Genomic DNA, 20651 nt, shown 5'->3' with positions numbered 1-20651 from the left:
GCAAGTGGCAGTCTTCTGGGTTTATCATGTGCTTTTGACATTCTGCTGCACTCTCGGTACTGTCGGTTTTCCATTTTCCAAAGGTTGCACCCCGACCCCTCTTTCACGTCTTGCTGACTTGCTCCCTCACCCCCACTGCATACACACAAACAGACATTCATGTTAATTTCCCGATATCTTACACACACTACAATACACAAAATGCACACTACATGCATCTGCCATTCCTGCGACTCGTCCTCTGTCTCGCTGTGCCCGTCGGCCTCTGTGCGCACTCATGTGCATTGCAGCGGCTGACAGTTCGATTTAGAAAGACAGCTCTGTGCGGTCACGGAGTGGTCTTTCTAAATCAATCTTTTTTTGGAAAAGATCTTTATAATAGATTTGTGAATATTAGCCTGCGTCACATCTAGATAGGACTTTGAATGTTAGCATGCCCGCACCTATGCAAAACCTGAAGACTAGCATAGGCCGCATCTAGATGGGATTGATTGAAGGATAGCATGCCGGCGCCTAGATGAAACTTGAATGTTAGCATGTGCCACACTTAGAATTGTGAACACCAGCCTGCGTAGCATCCAGATAAAGTTGTGAATGTTGGCATACCCACACCTAGATAAAATTCTAAACATTGGCCTGCGCTGCATGTAGATGGGATTATGAAGGCCAACAAGTGTCACACTTAGAGAAAACTGTGAATGTTAGCATGCTAAAGGTCAGGTAACCCACTAACCAATATAAGCTCAAAATCTGCCTACTTATCTCACTCAGAAAACTCACACAACCACCTCTCGCACAAGCCGCCCCCACTTCAGAACACTGCAACAACTAGGGGGCGCTGTTGCGCGGCGATCAAGATGGCCGCCTAAACGTGGTGCTCCGGGCCGGCAGAGCGTTCGATCCTGCTCTCTTCTGCCCGACGCCATCTACGGACCTGCCCTCTGCACCCGATCCTGCGGGAACACTTCTACCGCAACCGGACGCGGTTTGCAGCCGCTGCGAGCCCCGCGGACGGAGCTACGCCCTTCTTCCTACCCTGCGGCTGCGGCCTTCCGCCCTCCCCGAACCGCGGCTCCGACAGCGTCGGCCCGCCTTCGACCTGAGGCCGCTGCGCTGCGGGCCGCTTGGGGGAGGGGCGCCCGCCCGGCGAGAGACGCATCAACTTGGTGGCTGCTTGGAGGTAGGGGGAGAGCGGGGAGGGGACTGCACCTGACTACAGCGATTCTGGCGGGCCGGCCCGCATCCTCCATACCCTGCGGGTGCCTCCCGTGTGCCGGCGCTGCGGTCCCCTCCCACCCCCCGGCCTCTCTCTCTACGCTGCTAACTCCTGCGCCCTCCTCCCAGCCCTGCGGCTACGGCCTCCCGCCCTCCTCGACCCGCGGCTCCGACAGCGTCGGCCCTCCTTCGCCCTGGGGCCGCGGCGCTGCGGACCGCTAGGGTGAGGGGCACCTGCCCGGCGAGGGACGCCAGATTGCTGGGTCCGGCTGTGACCAGGCGAGGGACGCCAGATTACTGTGCCTGGCTGTGACCACTTGGACCACCACCTCTTCTCCTGACTGGCGCGGGAGCCGACCTGCCCCGTGCAATTGGTCCGGGCCCCGAGGGGCCACTTCAACTTTGTGGCGGCTTGGGGGTGGGGGGTGCGCGGGGAGGGGACTGCGCCTGACTGCTGTGACTCTGGCGGGTCGGCCCGCACCCATCACACCCTGCGGGTGCCTCCCTAGTACCGGCGCTGCTGTCCCCTCCCGCCCCCCTGCCTCTCTCTTCATGCCGCTGACTCCTGCTGCTTCTACCCAACCACTGTGACCCGCTGGACCGTGCTCCATTTCCCCCCGGGCTGCAGGCGTCCTGGGGCTGAGGCGCTGTTGAACATTCCTTGGAGCTGCCTCCGCTGGACTCCCTGCACCGCGCCCCGGCCACTGTACGCCATTTCACCGGTGCGCGCCTGGGCCTATCACGGCGACATCCACTCTCCTGTCTTAGAGGGGCCACAACCTCCACTCCGGCCTCAAGGTGTGCTCGCTTGTTGCTCTGTGTCTACATTACCCCGGAACACGGATTGGCCCCTATATTCCGGAGGACGCTCCTTGGCACTAATATTTGGCTCTCATCTCTCCCCCTTCTCTTCACCTGACACACTCATAAGACAGGATGACCAAGGGAGGTGCAAGGAAACAGAGCTCCATCAATATGTTTGCGAGAGCTGCGGCAAGGCCACCTGAAGAGGCCTCCGAGTCGGTCTCCGACGCCCCCCTCGACACATCCCCGGATTCCCGAAATATGATTGATCTCATGCGTGAGGGATTTACCGCTCTCCACTCCAAACTTGATGACATGACCGGCACCATATCCTCTATTAAGGCCCACATTGAGAGGACGGATGGCCGTGTGTTAGAGGTCGAGACACGGGTGGGCTCTGCGGAGGATGCGCTGGGGGCTCTTCGCGCCGAGGTCGGCGCTCTCTCCAGCCGAGTCACGGAGGTGGAAAAGAAGAACGAGGATTTGGAATCCCGCTCGAGGCGCAATAATCTCCGCATCATCGGGGTTCCTGAGGACGAAATCCACGAGCCTATGGAAGACTTTGTTCAACGCACACTCCTGTCGCTTCTTGACGAGCCTGAGCTTTCTCCACACTTCGCAATTGAACGGGCCCACCGCGCCCTGGTGGCGAAACCAAGACCTGGTGCCCCTCCTCGACCCATCATAGCCCGCGTACTAAATTACCGCGATCGGGACGCCCTCCTCAGGGCTGCGAGACTCAAAGGTGAGCTACTTCTGGGTGGCGCAAGGATCCACCTCTATCCCGACTTCTCGACTGCGGTCCAGCGGGAACGCAAGACCTTCCAGGCGGTGAAACGCAGGTTGCGAGACCACTCCATAAAATACGCTATGCTCTACCCTGCCAAGCTTCGCATAGAGTACTCCAATCAGGTGCTGTTCTTCACTATCCCGGAAGAGGCTTCCAAGTTCATCGATGAACACTTCCCTGGCTGATCCCCTCCCTCTGATCTCGGCACAGCGGTGATCCTTGGTCCCCGATGGGAGGCGTATGGTCCACTCGCCCCCCCGGAACTGGGACCATGCCAATCCTTTCTCCCGCAACCTGCTTGTTCAGCTCGACCTTGGTGCTCGCCCGCTGTTCCCTTGGCGAGAACTTTGTCTAATATGCATCTCTCATCCGTCACGGGCTTCCCATGCACTATTTGCTCTGCTGCAACCCGGAGCGTTACGGCCAGTCGGGCCTTCAGACCCCCAGGCGATGATGCCTCTGCTTTTGTTTTGTTTACTAAGGGATGGGCTGGTCATCCCTCTGATTGGGAGGGGGGTGTGGGTGGGGGTGGGGTATGTTGGGGTTGTTTGGGTTTTTGTTATTGGAAAAATGGCGATGGCAGCGAAGGCGAACTGTGCTGGGGCATTTGTGATATGCTCCTGTGGAACTGTTAATTTGACCTCTCGGTCCCCGACATTCAGCTTTATTCTTAATACCGCCATACTGTGACTGAGAGTGCCCTGACCTTTATGAGCTGGAATGTGCGAGGTCTGGGGAACTATAGGAAGATGAGACAGCTCCAGCTGCAGGCCGAACGCCACCGATCCAAGATTCTCTTCCTTCAGGAGACTCATGCTCGTTCTATACACTGCATGCGCTTCGCCAAATCCTGGGGTCCTCACCGGTTTTTCACTGATTATTCTTCCCAGAGCCGAGGAGTCATGACCCTCATTCATAGGAGCCTCCACTTTTCCCTCATCTCCTCGAAAATCGACCCCCAGGGTAGATATGTACTTCTTCACGCCATGCTGCACCATAAGGAAGTGATCCTCCTGAATATCTATGGCCCTAACCTTGACGACCCGGAATTTTATGTGCAGGTCACCTCCCTTCTCGATGGCTTCCCCCTTGTTCCAATCCTCTGGGGAGGGGATTTTAACACGATCTTCGATATAGCCCTGGATAGATCGGGCTCCAGGCCCCGTCACCTCTCCAGGGCGGCCTATGCGGCACTTTCCTCCCTTCCCCGTCTGGCCATGGTGGACGCGTGGAGGTTCTTCTACCCGGATTCCCGCATCTACTCCTTTTACTCCTCGGTTCACGACTCCTATTCTCGTATTGATAGGTGGGTGATTTCTAACATACTAGTCAAGAATGTAACACAACTAACGATCCTTCCGAGAACCCTCTCTGACCACTCTCCTGTCACCATTACAGTAGACTGGGGCCCCGATCCCGCCCGCTCCCGACACTGGAAATTAAAACCCCTTTCCCTGCTGGACCCTGAGTTTTGTACCGAACTTGAACTGTCGATTGAGGAGTACTTCGAGACCAATATGGGCTCGGTAACGTCCCACGCAACCCTATGGGAATCATTCAAGGCTTACACTAGAGGGATTGCGCTGTCTAAGGAAAGCTGGGTCCTTAAGTCAATCCGCAGAGACCTCGCCGCCAGCGAATCCAGACTTTCATCTCTGGAAGCCACATGCTCACTACACTCCACTCCGGGCAACCTCGCTAGCATTGGGGAGGAACTGGATAACTTCCGCTCTCTTGCGGACCGCGAGCAGAGGTTCCTCGATAACCCTGGTGTGGCTAGGAGGTACGGGGAGGGGGAACGCCCCGGCCGCTTCCTCGCTAGGTTGATCCGGCGTGAGACGGGGCCCCCGCACATCCTCGGGGTTGAGAGATCTGACGGTTCCATGGCGGTCTCTTCACAAGAGATCAATAGGGAATTCTTCACCTTCTATGAATCTTTGTACTCCAATGCCGATGAAGTCTCGTTGGCGGAGATTGACTCCTTTCTCGATACCCTTCCTCTATCGACCCTATCCCCGGAGGCCGCGGGCTCCCTCGACTCCCCACTCACACGGGAGGAGCTCTCGACCGCAATTGACTCCCTATCCTCGGGCCGCACACCTGGCTCGGACGGTATTCCAGTCGAGTTCTACAAACGCTTCAAGGCACAACTGATTCCCCATTTGCTGGCTCTCTGGGAGGAATCTGTTGGGGCTGGGGCACTTCCTCCTTCTCTCCGTGAAGCCACGATTGCTGTGCTACTTAAACCCGGCAAACCCCCTTCACAGTGCGGCTCGTATCGCCCACTGTCCCTCATAAACTGCGATGTCAAAATATTTGCCAAGGCTCTGGCTCTCCGGCTGGCTCCCCTTCTGCCATCTATTATCCATCCAGATCAGGCCGGTTTTATCCCAGGTCGCTCCACTTCTCTGAACTTGAGGCGGCTATTCAACATTATTGATAGAATCAGCCCCGACACACACGCTGTGGCTGTTGCCCTTGACATGCAAAAGGCATTCGACTCGGTCTCATGGAAGTATTTATGGCGAGTCCTTGAGTGCTGTAAATTCGGCCCCTCTTTTATCTCCTGGATCAGACTGCTTTACTCTGAACCGGTTGCCAGGGTCAGTACGGTGGACCGATACTCTCCCCTTTTCAAGATCGCCAGGGGAACGAGACAGGGATGTCCCTTTTCTCCCCTGATCTTTGCGATAGCAATCGAGCCGTTCGCCGACATGCTCCGCCAACGTCATGCCGACAAGGGTCTCCGCTCCGCGGGACACACAGACATAGTGTCCCTCTATGCAGATGATGCCTTGCTGTTTGTGCGCTCTCCCTCGGCCAACTTACCCCCTATACTTGCAGACATTAGTCGCTTCGGCCGGATCTCTGGCCTTAAAGTGAACTGTTTGAAATCTACCCTTTTTCCGCTCACGGAATGCACCTCTCACTTCCCTGATGCCTTCGGTTTCACTTGGGCTCAAGACACATTTACGTACCTTGGGACGGTGGTGACTCGCCAACACGAGCGGACATTCCACGAAAACTACCAGAAATACCTCACGCACTTGACAGCCAAGATTCAGGTCTGGGACAAGCTCCCAATATCTCTGGCTGGCAGAATTGGCCTGTTGAAGATGGTAGTATTACCCCAACTGCTCTATAGGTTCGCTAATGTTCCCTTATGGCCGGGGGCGGGCTTTTTCCGCGAATTAGACTGCACCGTGAACTCCTTTCTTTGGCACTCGGGTGCGGTTCGTCTTAAAATCGGGACCCTCTCCACCCCCATGTCTTACGGGGGCTTCGGTGCCCCTAACTTTCTTAAATACTGGATGGCGTCACAAATCCAATATACCTCCTATTGGTTTGATACCACGGATCCTGCCCCGCATGTCCGACTTGAGAGGCTCGCAGTAGCTGACCGAGACATCCGCTCCCTGGTGCTACAACCCGCCCCCTTGACTCGGAACTCGCAGAGCCCGGTTACCTGCACAGCCGTTGCACTGGCAAAAACGTGGAGTCTGTTGGGGACTGCCTACGCCTTCCACGGTAATCTTCCACTGTGGAACTTTCTCCCCGGGGTCCCGCGGGTCCCATTGGTAGCAGTGCGCCGATGGGCGGACCTGGGCTTCGAACTGCTACGCGACGTGTTCGACCAGGGTATATTCGTCGAATGGTCTGACCTCCCCCTACCCCTGAGAAGGGGCCAGAGCGTATGGCTCCAATACGCATCCCTTCGAAAGACCCTTAAACGACACTACCAAACATTCCCCGCAATACCGCCTGATGACCCTGCTATTGACGAGCTCACTTCTCCCACCCCTAGGAGGGGCAAGATCTCTAGGCTATACACCATGCTGCAGTCCAGATCGATTCCAGACTTCACCAAACTGAAACTCGCCTGGGAGGCGGACCATGGTGTGGAGATGTCCGATGATCGTTGGACCCATCTATGCGACCGCACACAACGGGTTTCTTTCAACTCTCGGTTCAAACTTATCCAATTCAAAGTTCTTCACAGATTCCACTATACCCCGATCAGACTACATCGTATGTCGGCCGACTACCCTGCCAACTGCCCCAGATGTGGTCGGGATGAGGCTGACTATATCCATATGATCTGGTCTTGCCCTCGCCTGGCCCAGTTCTGGGAGGCCGTCTGCTCGACTGTATCCACCGTGACGGACCACCCCATTGGTCTCTCCCCGCTGGTATGTCTCTTCCACGATCTCCCGGGCCTCCCCCGAGACTCCAAGAAACTAGCTGGTCTTTGCCTCCTCCTCGCGGTGCGCTCTATCCTGCTCTGTTGGCTTCGCCCCTTCCCTCCTACACATGCCCAATGGTTGAGGGCGGTCACATGGGCCTCTGATGCGGAAGAGGCCTGGTCCCACCTACAACCCACACATTCCAGACCGAGAAATATTTGGCTTCGATTCCGCTCTTATATCTTAGACCTGGCCGTGACTCAGACCTCCCCTCCTTCTCCGGTTTCCCCTGGCCAGCCTGGGTCCTCAGCTCAGTCATAGCTCCCCGATACCCTCCTACAAGATCTCACTGCTTTTTGCTCTTTGATTGTTCGAAATGTGAAGTAACATCTGCATACCAATGCTATGTATACTGTTCTTTTACAATGTTTTGCCTGGCGCTGTTCGCCTGTGTTTTGCTGCCACGCTTATAATAAAAAGAAGTTTAAAAAAAAAAAAAGAACACTGCAACAACACATAAGCCGGAGCAACAGCACACGTGGACTGACACCGATCCAGTACCCGCACCAAAGCTCAGCACCCGGTATATACCGAGTTGAAGCTGCCAACAGAACACCACTCCTCTCACTATCCTACTCCCTCTTCACCTTACTAACCCATCCCACCTTATTTACAGATCCGCCAGAGCGCCTGGGGACCAATTCCGTTGGTGACGGTGCGCGGTATAAATACCTTTGACATTTAACATACAAAGATCTTTTCACTTGGTACTGGACACTCTGTACTACCAGGAGAACAACTGCAAAGTATGCCACACAATGCATAACTGTGATGCTTAAAAGTAATCTTTACATTCATCATATTTTAAATACAGTGTAGGACTTTTATTGTGAAACAGCACTTCAAAAGACTGCAGGACATCTATATCTATACCCACACATCTGAAAATGTTCCTATCTATTGTACAGTCTAACCCACTCTACAGCGTTAACAAACCTTTTAAATTCCCTTAAACGCAAGCTGGCAAGACCCATTGCCTAAACCACACCCACAAAGGTAATCTTGTGCAGGATGCCCCATCAATTTCTCAATTCTACCCTTTCAGTGTTGGGTATTTTGAACAATTACACAAACAGCAATTATCTCAACCGTATGTACCACTTTGTTATGAGGTGCCTGCATTTTGCAGCTACGAGGAATGCAATTGCTTCCCACACATGAAAGTTCATGGTCACCTTTATCCATTACTCCGTGGGAATGCACAGCCAAAGGTTCCAAGAACCTTCTCCAACTGTCTTTATTCTGAGTAGTTTATGTCCGAGCAAGGTTTACAAATTTCACATGTGATATTGCCATATTTTAATGGTGTTCCAAGCCAATTATTTGGTGGTACATTGGCTGCAGCCGTTAACTTGCCTTATTTCCTTTTTGCTTCCTGCTAACACAGCTGTAACCACGAGAAAGGGTTTGGTATCACTTGTATGTGTTGCATATGTAAACTTTACCATTTGTCAAGACCAGATGCATAAACGGAGTTATGTTGCATTAATATTACAGAGCAATCTAGGGGTTTCTCATAGTGGCAGCAGGCAATTTGTGAGAGAAAGCCGATATTGGCATTGAAACCAAAATGCCTCATGCCAACCTTTTCACTTTTGTCCAGTTGGCAGACAGTTTATGTTCTTATCACTTCCTCTAAAAGTTAGAGAATTAGCCGTAACAATTACCTCTAGTACACCTAGCTGTAAAACACTGCCCTCTAAATCTTGGGCAACAGAGATGTGAAAACATGCTTTCAATTAACATAATCTAGAAGATGACAGGCTTGAACTAATAGAGAGGAAGCAATAACTTTCTAATCCTTGCTATCTGGAGCCGAAATGGGGGACAAAATGCGGTTGAAGGGTGTAGTTTGGTCAGTGAGGACAGTTTGTTGAAGAGTCGGAATCTGGTGAGGTGTGTAGTCTGGCAGAGGTGGAGTGAAGTTGGAGGGGGGGGTGCATGGGATCTACGTGATCCGACCGCAGCTGATTTTACAGAAGCTGGAAAGTTTGCATGCAAAAGGTGCGAACCACCAAACGTTTGCACCTTTCTCATGCGAACATACGTTCATACCCACACCCCCATGACACGCCCCCCACCCACACCCTCAACATAAACAAACCCCACTTACCTTTTTCTTCATGCTGAGTCCCTGTGGCACCAGTTCCCTTTCACTTCCGTGATCGGGACCGGCGCTGCAGGGCCTTGCTATTTCTCATTTTGTTGCCCCTTTCCTTTTATGGGGGCTGCAGGGGTTTCCCCAGCTCACTATACTATAAAGTATAGTGAGTGGGGTGTTGCGGGGGAAAACGCCACTGCCCCCCCCTTTTTTTTTTTTTTTTTTTTTAAACTTACTTGCGACCATTGAAGGTTCGAAATTTTGGTGTTCGAACCTTTGGTGGTAGCATTTGTAGAACTTTTGTTCATGCGACCGTTTAGATACTGTCTTTTTGTACAATACCGGGTGCATGCACTTATTTCGGCTGAGCGCAGCAGAAGCCTAAATACGTTACTGTTTAACGGCAGGGGCCCCAAAACTTTCATTTGCCATAGGTAGGTATGCTTTCACCTGCAGCACTGGATGGAACATTTTAATGAGGAAGTGGTTGCCTGGTCCAGAATGCGTTCTTTTGCAAACATGGTGTACGTTGGTCCACTGGTTTCTACTAAATGTTTCCTAATGAAACCAATTAGCTATATCGTTGTGATCGTGTAAAAAATGTATGGGGCCACCAGTTTGGATGCCTGTCTCTCTGCCGGCCCTCTTGCTGTTGACCCAGACGCAGGTTAGCAGAACCAGCAAGAGGTAAACCTGTGGGCCACCATTGTACCCACTACCTTTTTAAATGACGTCTGAGGATCCGTTGCTGTGAAAGTTGTGAAAAGGGGCATATGGTAGCTGCCCTATGAAACCAGACCATATGTAGCCAGAAATGTCACAAAATTGGCTAAGCTTTTGGACCTGCCGGTTGTCTGTAGGGTCCACGACCACCAAGTCTGCAGGCTCAATCCTGGTTCCAGCCCCAGGACAAGACCTGAAGACTAGGGCGGTGATTTGCAACCCACAATTGAGTCAATATGGTAACTGGCCTACCCCATTCCTAAGCCAGTGAAAGATTTCCATGTTGCTTTGGGGATCAGGGCTTGACCAAAAGCCATGCCACAGGGGAAACAGGCCAGCAGGTGGATCAACTATCACTTTGGAAGGCTTGGGGAGAGGGTTCTTTTTGCAGTGGCCGCATGTCATGGCTAATGCCCTAATAATGGATGAGCATTTTGCACATATTAGCGTTATTGTGCAAGGAACATTTTCAAAGATTTAAGATTCTGCGTAGGAAAAGCATCCATTAGCAGAAGTTGTTGACTTTCCTTGCAGTTCTGATCTATGAAGCTTCCTATGAGATTCTGCTTCCCTCAGTAAGAAAAGTTCCTATTCCATCAGTGGGGCAAAGAATGTAATTAAGAGTGCTACTTGTGTCATCCTCTTCGGCCAAGATGCTTACATCTGATATCCTCAGCAGGAAAATATTTATTAGCGGAGTCTGAAGTTCAGCTTTTACAGACACCTATTGATAGTGTTAATGAAAGAATCTTTGTCTGGGGCCTCCTCTTTGTATTTTGTGCTGGTAGGAATTTATATTTTCTCTGTACTTCCTAAAACTAGTTTGTGTTTGGTTATTCTTGGTATGCTGTTATAATGCAGAGCTTCCCAGTGGGTTAAGAATTTCTGTGATCAGCATAACCTAACGTTTTCTTGTGTGGCTAGCTAATCTGTTTTCTTAGCCAACTAAGTGATGTTGATAGTGAACATGTCCTGTTAACAGCCAACAGTCAAATTGGGGTCACATCAGATAAGTTCTAAGAAATTATATTTTAATGACTGAGATAAAGGAAAAATGACATTTCATTTTTTCAAAAACCTTTTAACGATCTTTTTTTTTTTTTTTCTTTTTTAGGTTACTGCATGCCGTTAAAGGGAATGAAAAGGAAGAGAGTTACAGGTTCGATTTGGACTTGACAAATAATTTATCTGAGTTCTATCAGAAATGTTCCAGTGAAGATTCTGGTGTTGCTGGGCAGGGAGAGAATAAAAGACGTAAGCATAATGAACTGGATTTGAAGCATCCACAAATTACCCTTTTATTGGTGGTTTCTAGCAATGCCATTGCTAAGCAAGTTGTGTTTGATTTAGAGATCTGTGTGTAACCTGCACTTTAACGGGGTCGAGTCAGCTGTTCAATCTTCTGAGGTTGATACATTTTTGAGTTTGGGAAGAACCCCTATTTGTACTGCACTTGGAAGTTATAGAAATTTAGCTTGAAGCGCTAAATTGAAACCTGATATTGGTTTTGCTGTGCGTTTGTAGGTCAATTTACAATTACTAGGTATACATAGTTAAAGCCTTGCTAAGGATACAACCTTTCACTAGCATGGGATCTTCGTTAATCTAATTCTAAAATGGACTATCTGGGGTATTCATTTTGTTTTTTTACATCTTGCTACATTTATCATACTTTATTTGGCTTTAGCCATAAAGTGAAAAACAAATGTATAATGCACACAAGTTCATCTTTGTTTCCTAAAAAAGGGGGTAGTAATGTATCTAACCAATAAGCAACGTTTGTAAAAGACAAATGTAAAATGGCTTTGAGGTTGAATATACAATTGGTTCCAAATATCCAAGGTGGGAGAGACACCTCACCCCAGCCCCAACACCGCGCATCCTCACACCTCTACACCTAATAGCTGCACCAGACTGTGCAGACTGAGGACACGCACACTACCTAGGTCCTTCTCATCGCAACACATCCCAGCATCACTCAGAAACTATAGATTAGGTTCTCGCACATCTGTCTCTCACAACTTTGTGGGTAGGATTCCCCACATCCCCACACCGTGTTCCAACCTCACACCCACCACTATACCATCCACCCCACCCAACTTCAAGCTGAAAAAACAAACGAAACAGCGGCCTCCCAACAGAAGTCAGGTAGCACCTACACTCAAATGCGCATTACTTAACACTCGATCGCTCACTGCCCATGCCTTAGAAATCAACGAGCTCATCTCCAGCTTCGACCTAGATCTGCTAGCCATCACAGAGACTTGGCTGCATGAAGCCTCAGGCCCCGCCATTACCCTAGCTGTACCAGTAGGCTACTCCATCCTTAGACAAGACAGACCTACAAAATCAGGGGGAGGGGTTGCCATAATCTATAAAGACATCCACCATATCAGGCCCACACCCCACACATGGGAAGGGAATGCAGACATACTATCGGCCAAACTATCCCTCTCTCACAACAACACCATTAACATTCACGTCATCTACCGGCCTCCAGGACTCCCAACCGATTTTCAAGGGCAAATTACGCATATTCTCAGCGAAAACCTAAAAAAATCCACCAAAACCTTACTCCTAGGTGATCTTAACCTAGGCTATAATGACCCAAAGGACAAAACAGCAACCTCCTTCCTCAAGGACCTCTCCAACCTAGACTTCACACAAAAAATCCTGACACCCACCCACTCCAAAGGCAGAACTCTTGACTGGCTGGCCGACCATAACTGTAACTCCTCTATCACATCCAACACATTCCTCCCTTGGACAGATCACAGCTGCATACAATTCTCTATCCCTACGTTACCTACCAGAAAAACACCAGTACATAAATCCGCCACCCTAGCCAGAAGCTCCAAAAAGTTAACTGCAGACAATCTACTCCCCCTTCTCAACACCCCATGCCTCGCCCCTCCTTTCCCTCAAGATCCTAACATCCTAGCAGACATACTCAAGGATACGCTCACCAATGCTATAAACTCCATCGCTCCTCTAGAAGAGAAAAAAGAAAAAAAATCCTTCCACTCAAACGCATGGTTCACAGAGGACCTCCAAGCTCTGCGTGACAAAAAGCGCCAAGCACTTAAAAACTGGCAGGCCAACCCATGCGACATCACCAAAGACTTATTCAAAGTCACTGCAAAAAAATACAAAACCGCCATCTTCAATGCCAAATCTGAATCATACAACCGTCGAATACTAGACTCAAAGTGCCACTCAAGAGAACTCTTCTCTATCTTTAAAGAGCTCACAGTGCCTCCCACTTCCTCTGACGAGATCATCAAGGATGAAGGCTGGTGCAACAGTATCCAAGCCGCCATGCTCAACAAAATAGACCTCTTACAAAACAAAATCCGCGACCACTACAATACCTTGCCAAAACAGAGTCGACACTTAGATTCCCAATCCCGTAGCAAAACCACTAACATTCCCAAATTTGCCTTTAAAGAAGTTTCAGAACTAGAAGTCCTGGACATACTGAAACATCTGAAACCATCGACTTGCAAAGCCGATACATGCCCCCCTAAATTAATCAAGGACTGCGCTGAACCACTTGCCCCAATCATTACCGCATTCATTAATGCCTCATTCAAGTCCTGCTCTGTCCCAGACAGTCTTAAAGAAGCCTGGGTGCGCCCACTTCTAAAAAAGCCCACTCTCGACCCCACGATGCCTAACAATTACAGACCTATAACAACTGTCCCCTTCCTTCTCAAGATTCTAGATAAAGTGGCACACAGCCAAATCCAACTATACCTCGAATCTAACTCCATCCTAGGCACCAGACAGTCAGGCTTCCGCAAAGGTCATGGAACAGAGACTGCTTTGCTGGACCTAAAAAACCAAATAACCAAGATATTGGACAAAGGTAAACCCGCCCTTTTACTTCTCCTCGACCTCTCTGCGGCATTCGACCTAGTGGACCACAAGACCCTCACCTCACACCTCTCCCACTCCGCACATTTCTCTGACCAAGCCACCTCCTGGATAACCTCATTTCTTGAAGGGAGGGCCATGAAAGTCTTTTCAAACATTTCGAGCGCAACACCATCCATAATACACTGCGGTGTCCCTCAAGGCTCCTGTACAGCACCTACGCTTTACAATCTATTCACTAAGCCCCTATTCGAGAAACTTGATGCACTTGGGATTGCCTACACCAACTACGCCGACGACACCCAAGTGCTCCTCCCTCTATCAGGCTCATACCACAAAGACGCCCTAGCTCTAAAACTCATATATGCCACCATTCAAGCCTGGATGGCCACTAACGGCCTATGTCTTAACGGGGATAAGACTGAAATCCTTATCCTCGGCCAAAAATCCACACTGGCCAGGCTAGACAGCTGCTATGCCAATTTCAACATCGACAACTGCACTATCCCAGTCCTATCCTCTGTGAAAACGCTAGGGGTCTACATTGATGCAACCCTGTCCATGGACAAACAAGTTAGTGCCATTGTCTCCGCATCTGCACTAAGCACTAAACTCATCAACGCCATTAAACCATTCCTTTCCAAAGAAAACTGCCTTTCAATAGCAAGAGCTACCATAGGCGCTAAACTTGACTATTGCAATGCACTTCTAGCCGGCACCTCTGAAAAAAACCTAAACAAACTCCAGGTCACCCAAAATAACGCTCTAAGAGCAGCATTAAACATCTCCAAAAGGGACCACATCTCACTGGCAAGGCAATCAGTTCACTGGCTCCCTGTCAAAGAACGCATCACCTTCAAGGTACTGACTACTACCCACAAATGTATCCACCACACTGCACCATCATATCTCTCAGACACCATTCTCAGACAGACCTCATCCAGACCTACCAGACTCTGCTACACTAACCAACTCACTGTACCACGCATCCACAAGATTACAGCCGGGGGGCTGGGTTTCCCCTACATAGCACCAAAACTTTGGAATAATCTCCCCCACGCTCTAAGAGCAGAAGGCTCCCTCACAGCGTTTAGAAAAAAACTCAAAACCTCTCTCTTTAACTAAAATTCCTCTACCTACTGCCATTCAGGCACACACTGCTAACTATTGCTACTGCCCAAACTGTATGCATGTATGCCTCTGTATGCTGTAACTAAGACGCGCTTTCCCTGTAACCAGCGCTATTCTGTAACCAGCGCCACGATGCCTCAGGGCTGATTCTGTGCGCTTAACAAATGCGAATAAATAAATAAATAAATAAACCCACAGCAATAGTTTGCTGTTAGTTTTACAACTTTAATGGTTGGACACAGCTCTAACTCATTCAATAAAACGGTAAGTGTAACAAAATTACACATCGACAGAAACACTTGTGTACAGATGCGTTATAAACTGCTTACTATATCACCCAATTATGTTAGTATGACCAGTTAGCAACTTGAATCTTAGGAGCCATGCCCATTGGATGTACCTGGGCACAACTAATACAGTGGCCAAATTGTCAGTTTTTGCAAAGGGCTAATGCTTCTGCTATAGAACAGACACTTGCTACTCTTAGATGGGGCTTAATATATTGGAGTCTCTGGGCCCTATAAATGTGACACACACATGTATATGTACAATTGGCCATTGGAAAAAATTTAGAACAAGGAAACCAAACTGTTGAGGAAAAGAAAAAGCTGTTGCATTACGTCAGCCAAGCTACATAAGTATGCCACCATGCACTGTAGTGATAATTGAGCCCCACTTGATATTTTGCTGCTTCATGGAACAAGGAATTCTGAGCAAAGGCTAATGTTTTTAGACTGTGCTTTTTTCCACAATCAATCTTGGCTTCACTTTTTTTTTTTTTTTACTGCTGCTTTGCATGAGGGTTTGGGCTATTTGCCCTGGTTTTCTACACCAATGTGTCCTTTCTGAGGATCCACTTGGCACAAAGTAGGCCCTTTTTAACAAATGGACCGCTTATTGGCTTAAGACAATTCGGATTGAATCCTTCCTGTGCACATAGTTTGCGTGCCAGAGTCTCCAACTGCAGGCCTTTCAAGAACAGCGAGGGCTGTTGAGAGCCAGACAGCCCAAGTCTAAGGGACAATCGCAGACTACTTCTGATACTTGTCTGTGGGCCGGTCAGCTCTGCCCTCTATTTAACCCTGAAGGGGGTGTTGACCGTCCTCCCAACTGCGCCGTAGGGTTTTTCAATGGTGCATTCTACAAGCATGATTAGATGAAAAGGCATTGGGAATGTCGCCAGGCTCTCTCCCAGCTGGAGTGTAAAGGGGGTAAGTTATCAATATCGTGAACACACAGCACAGACTTCCTCCCCGGTTTCCTACCTTGTTCCAGGCAGGTATGTTATCTAGGAGGGCCACAAGGATTGCTTAGGGGGCCACTACCTTTGTCTTGGAAGCAAGACCGGGCAGAATAGTGCAGGTTTGAATCCCATGCTTAGAGACTGGTCTCCAGTATTAGGCACGCTATAAAGTATTAATCCGGATACCTGACAGTAGAAGCCTGTGTTGAGGGGACCTATGGAACTCGACACTGATGATACCAGACTCAAGATCTCTAGTATTCTCCCAAGGAAGGACACTGAGAAGGAAGGCGGCAGTGGCAAGAAGAATGCACATAGATCCAAGAAACACCAGGCACAGATCTCGAATTCCAGAGAACCATAAAAAACAACCACAAATAGTTTCTGTAACTTACCCAGCATGGGGGTCTGGCATGGATTCACATGCTCATGAATATTCCCAGTCGTTGGGCATTACACAAATAAAATAAATTGCAGAATTGCAATTTATATATTTTCTTTGACTTTTTTCCTGTTAGAATTTTGCTATTAGCATACCACAAGTGGTGTAAATGGCGGGCTGGAAATGCAGCGGAGGCATCAGGGATGATTATGCAGCTTCAGGATAGAGCGTAGTAGGAGGGAAAGTTTCATGGATACTTGGCTCTGAGAGGAAAGTTGCACCTTGCACTTAAATAAATTTAGATCTCCGTGGTGGCGCGGCCCTGGGAGCATGTGCTCCCCTGACTCTGCTCATCAGTTACACTCTTCAGTCTTTTCTGCGTCGACGGGAACGTACCCCTTCACCACGCGCTCTTCCCTGAAAACATACTATTTTTTTCTTCTGTTTTCTCCCAGATTGTCGGAGAAGACTGTCCTCTGTTGCCATGCCCCTCCCCGGCGCATGTCGACGACGGTAGGTTTTAGCAGTTGAACGGCCTGCAAGTGTTCCTTCCCCATGTCAGATCCCCACACGCTCTACCTGCAGTGCCACGCATTCACTCCGCAAGCAAGCTGGCCAGTTGGAGGGAGCTGTTCGAGAGATCACCTCAAGACTTGCGTGAGGAGGAAGAGCAGGCCCAAGGTAGGTGCCCTGTTCTCCTCCGCACCCCACAAGAGTGACTCCATCCCAGGACTGGCCCGAGTGGGAGGGGCCTCCCAGACCCTAAGACCAGCAAGGAGACCGAGGCTCCCAGAGCTACCGGCCAACAGGCCGAGCTGTCGCAAGACGCTCCTGGTCCACCACTGAGGGGCCGCAAGGCTCTTGTACCGGGGACCTCCCCGAAGGGGCTTTTCTCTTCTACCGGGAACACTCGAGATGGAGTGCCTACACGCAGCACTGCCGGTGTCATGGGCAAGTGCACTCCGCCTCTCAGGTCTATACCTGGGGTGCAGGGAAGATCCGAGCCTTTGCTTCTAAGCGTGCAGGCAGAGACTGGGCCCGGCTCTTAAAGTACCACTCAGCAGGCATGTGGCAAGGGGCTTGACAAAATGGCCGGCAGGCCACACAAGATGGCGGCTCACCCGGGACCGCCTCCTTCTGGAGAGCAGGCATGGGAATGCATGTCTAGGTGGGACTGGACCACTCGGGTGACCTGGTCCAAATCATACCCGACCACACCTACATAGGGGTGTAGGTATGCAATACCCTGCTGGGTGCGGCAAGGACCGCCAAGACTTCTGCAACCACAGGGCACTGCTCACATGCCTCCAGGCCCTTCCCCAGCTTGTAAGGTTAGGTTCTTCGAAAATATAGTTCCTTATTTTAATAAAGTCTGAGCAGATGGGCACCATCCTTAGGGCACAATACTCGGTTCCCGTGCAGCCGACACAGCCGCCCGCCCGTCTGCTCTGGACCTGCATGGCACAGCGGGCGACAGTAGAGGAGGAGAACCAGGATACTGGAAGCTAAAGCTTAGCTTTCCACGAGAGGCTGCCAGGTGTAGCAAAATAGCTGGGAATTCCGCAGCCTTAAGTTGAGCAACCTGAGGCGGGGGTTCTTGCATAAGTGCTGACCATTCTCCCGCCCATGAAATCTGGCATCCCTCTGCAAAAGGGATCAGGTTCCACCCCGATGTGCCTCAGAGCTCAGCAGTCTCCAGATTCGGTTCTCTGCAGTGGCCAAGAAGAAATCTGCAGGGGCGACGGGGATCAACTTCCACTTTCCCACTGGACGGCGAGGGGAAGAAGCTGGACGCCATAGGGCGACGAGTCATCTCGGCGGCGACGACCATCAAAGCGGCCAACGCCCTCGCCATCGTGGGGCGCTACGACAGTGAGCTGTGGTTCAAGATTGCTCCCCTCCTGGACTTCCTCCCAGATAAGAGGGTGGAAGCCCTTCAAATCCTGCAGGAAGGTGAGGTGACTTCGGACCACGCCATCACCGGGTTTCGCCAGATGGGAAAAAGCGTTTGCCTTCGCCGGCGTGGTTTGCTTAAGGCCACCGATTTCCGTCAAGACATGCAGACCTGGGTGCTGGACATGCCCTTCAACGGGAACAACCTGTTCGGCAAGGCAGTGGACGAGTCACTGTAGGCCATCAAGGCGGATACCGAGACGGCCCAGGCCTTGGGTTCTCTGCAACGAAGGCCGCCCTTTCGGACTTCCGGAGGCGAGCCTCAAGGTTCCTCCGAAGGATTTGGTGGCGGTTCCTTGTCGTACTGCCAAGCGGCCTGTTCATCGTCGCAGGAGGCCTACAGAGGCCGCAGCAAGGCCGGAGGACGTCGTCGGCGCAAAGCAGGATTGAATTTCCCGCAGCATTGGGGCACCCACCGAAGCACCCTGGTGGGAGGCCGGCTGGAGAAATTCGTCAGCGTGTGGGAGTCAATCTCCACCGGCCGTTAGGTGCTGGCCCACGGGCACACTCTGGAATTCCAAAGAAAGTGTCCCTGTTTACTACCTGTGGCCAGGAAGGAAAACCACATCCCACAGCTACTTCTAGAGGTACAAGCAATGCTGAAAAAGGACACGATAGAACTCATCCCGAAGAGGCTCCGGGGCTCCCGAGTGTACTCGCGGTACTTCCTTGTCCGAAAGAAGACCGGCGGTTGGCGACCCATCCTGTACCTTCGTCGTCTAAACAAATACATCAAGTCCCAGAAATTCCGGATGGTCACCCTCCAACACGTGCTGGGACAGCTGGAGGAAGGCGACTTCCTATCGTTGCTGGACTTAAAGGATGCCTGCTTTCACATCCCCATTCTCAAAGGACATCGACGATACCTACGATTTGTGTTCCAAGGGCAACACTATCAGTTCAAGGCCCTTCCCTTCGGATTGAAGTCGGCACCCAGGGTCTTCACCAAGTGCCTGGCACCAGTGGCGGCGCGGCTGCGCCTGCAGGGGATTCACGTCTACCCCTACCTGGACGATTGGCTCATCCGAGCAAAGTCAAGGGAACTCGCCGTCGATCACACAGCCAAGACCGTCCAACTGCTCACGGATCTGGGATTCTCGATCAAATTCGCGAAATCCCACTTGGTACCGTCGCACGACGCCCTGTTCCTCGGAGCCAGACTCGACACAGTAACGCGATTCATGATTGGCTTCACCGTCGGAGGAAAGGATGAAGGCCATCCTGGGCAAGGTACAATGGCTGTTGACCATGGAGGTGGCCAGGGAGCGGTCCATCAAGTCCCTACTCGGCATGATGTCCTCCTGCATCTACCTTGTGCGCCTATGCAGGTTGCGGATGCTACCACTGCAGGATTTCCTCGACGTTCGTTAGATGCAAGCGGCGGGCAGCTTTGAAGACAAGATCTCTCAATGAGACTTTCCGCCAAGCGATCCGGTGGTGGGGCACCTGTGCGCATCTAGCAGCGGGTATGGACTTCCAGACTCCGGCACATCAGGAAAATGTGACGATGGACGCCTCCCTTGAAGGATGGGGAGCGCACACCAGAGATCTCCACGCAAGAGGCCTTTGGCTCCCGGAGGAGCGGTCACTACACATTAAAGTCCTGGAGCTCCGAGCTGTGTTGTGGGCCCTCAGGTCGTTCCGTCCCTCAAGGGCAAGGGGTAAGCGTCTTCACCGACAACATCCCCACAATGTTCTACATCAGGAAGCAGGGGGGGCACCAGATTCCCAGCCCTACCCAAGGACGCGCTGGATCTGTGGCACTGGGCCGTTGCCCAAGGGATGTTCCTGGTGCCCTTCCATCTGGCAGGAATAAAGAACACCATTGCCTACTCACTCAGCAGGGAGCTGCGCTAGTGTCACAAGTGGGAACTTCCGCAGGATCAAGTGGATCTCATATTCAGACGATGGGGCAATCCCCAGATCGACCTATTCGCGACGGCGACAAACGCCAAGTGCTGGAGGTTCGCCAGTAGGTATGCATTCCCCCCTGTTGCCGTTGCGACTCATCAGTCAACTCAGACGGTCCCGGTGCAGTATGATCCTTGTGGCACCGGCGTGACCGAGGCAGATCTGGTTCCTGGTCCTTCGGGACATGTCAGCGATACCCTCCCTCCCCACCCCCCCGGGCAAACTACTGACAGACGCAGATCTTCTCGCCAGGGAAGGAGGCGCCATCCTCCATCACG

General features: G+C 51.1%; 1 protein-coding gene across 4 annotated transcripts in view; it reads left to right on the top strand.

Annotated features, from left to right (window-relative positions):
- The window catches only part of TICRR (TOPBP1 interacting checkpoint and replication regulator), a 1117313-nt gene that overhangs the window by 260003 nt on the left and 836659 nt on the right, over window positions 1-20651 (top strand). For all 4 annotated transcript variants that reach the window (XM_069624305.1, XM_069624303.1, XM_069624304.1 and 1 more), the window contains exon 6: window positions 10992-11131. In XM_069624305.1, coding sequence (XP_069480406.1) covers window positions 10992-11131 — 140 coding nt within the window. The remainder of the gene's footprint in view (window positions 1-10991; window positions 11132-20651) is intronic.

This window comes from Ambystoma mexicanum, chromosome 11 (assembly GCF_040938575.1).
Source record: "Ambystoma mexicanum isolate Mex_15411 chromosome 11, UKY_AmexF1_1, whole genome shotgun sequence".
Lineage (NCBI taxonomy): Eukaryota > Metazoa > Chordata > Amphibia > Caudata > Ambystomatidae > Ambystoma > Ambystoma mexicanum.
The sequence above is the reverse complement of the archived record's forward strand: the minus strand, read 5'-3'. Positions and strand labels throughout refer to the sequence as shown.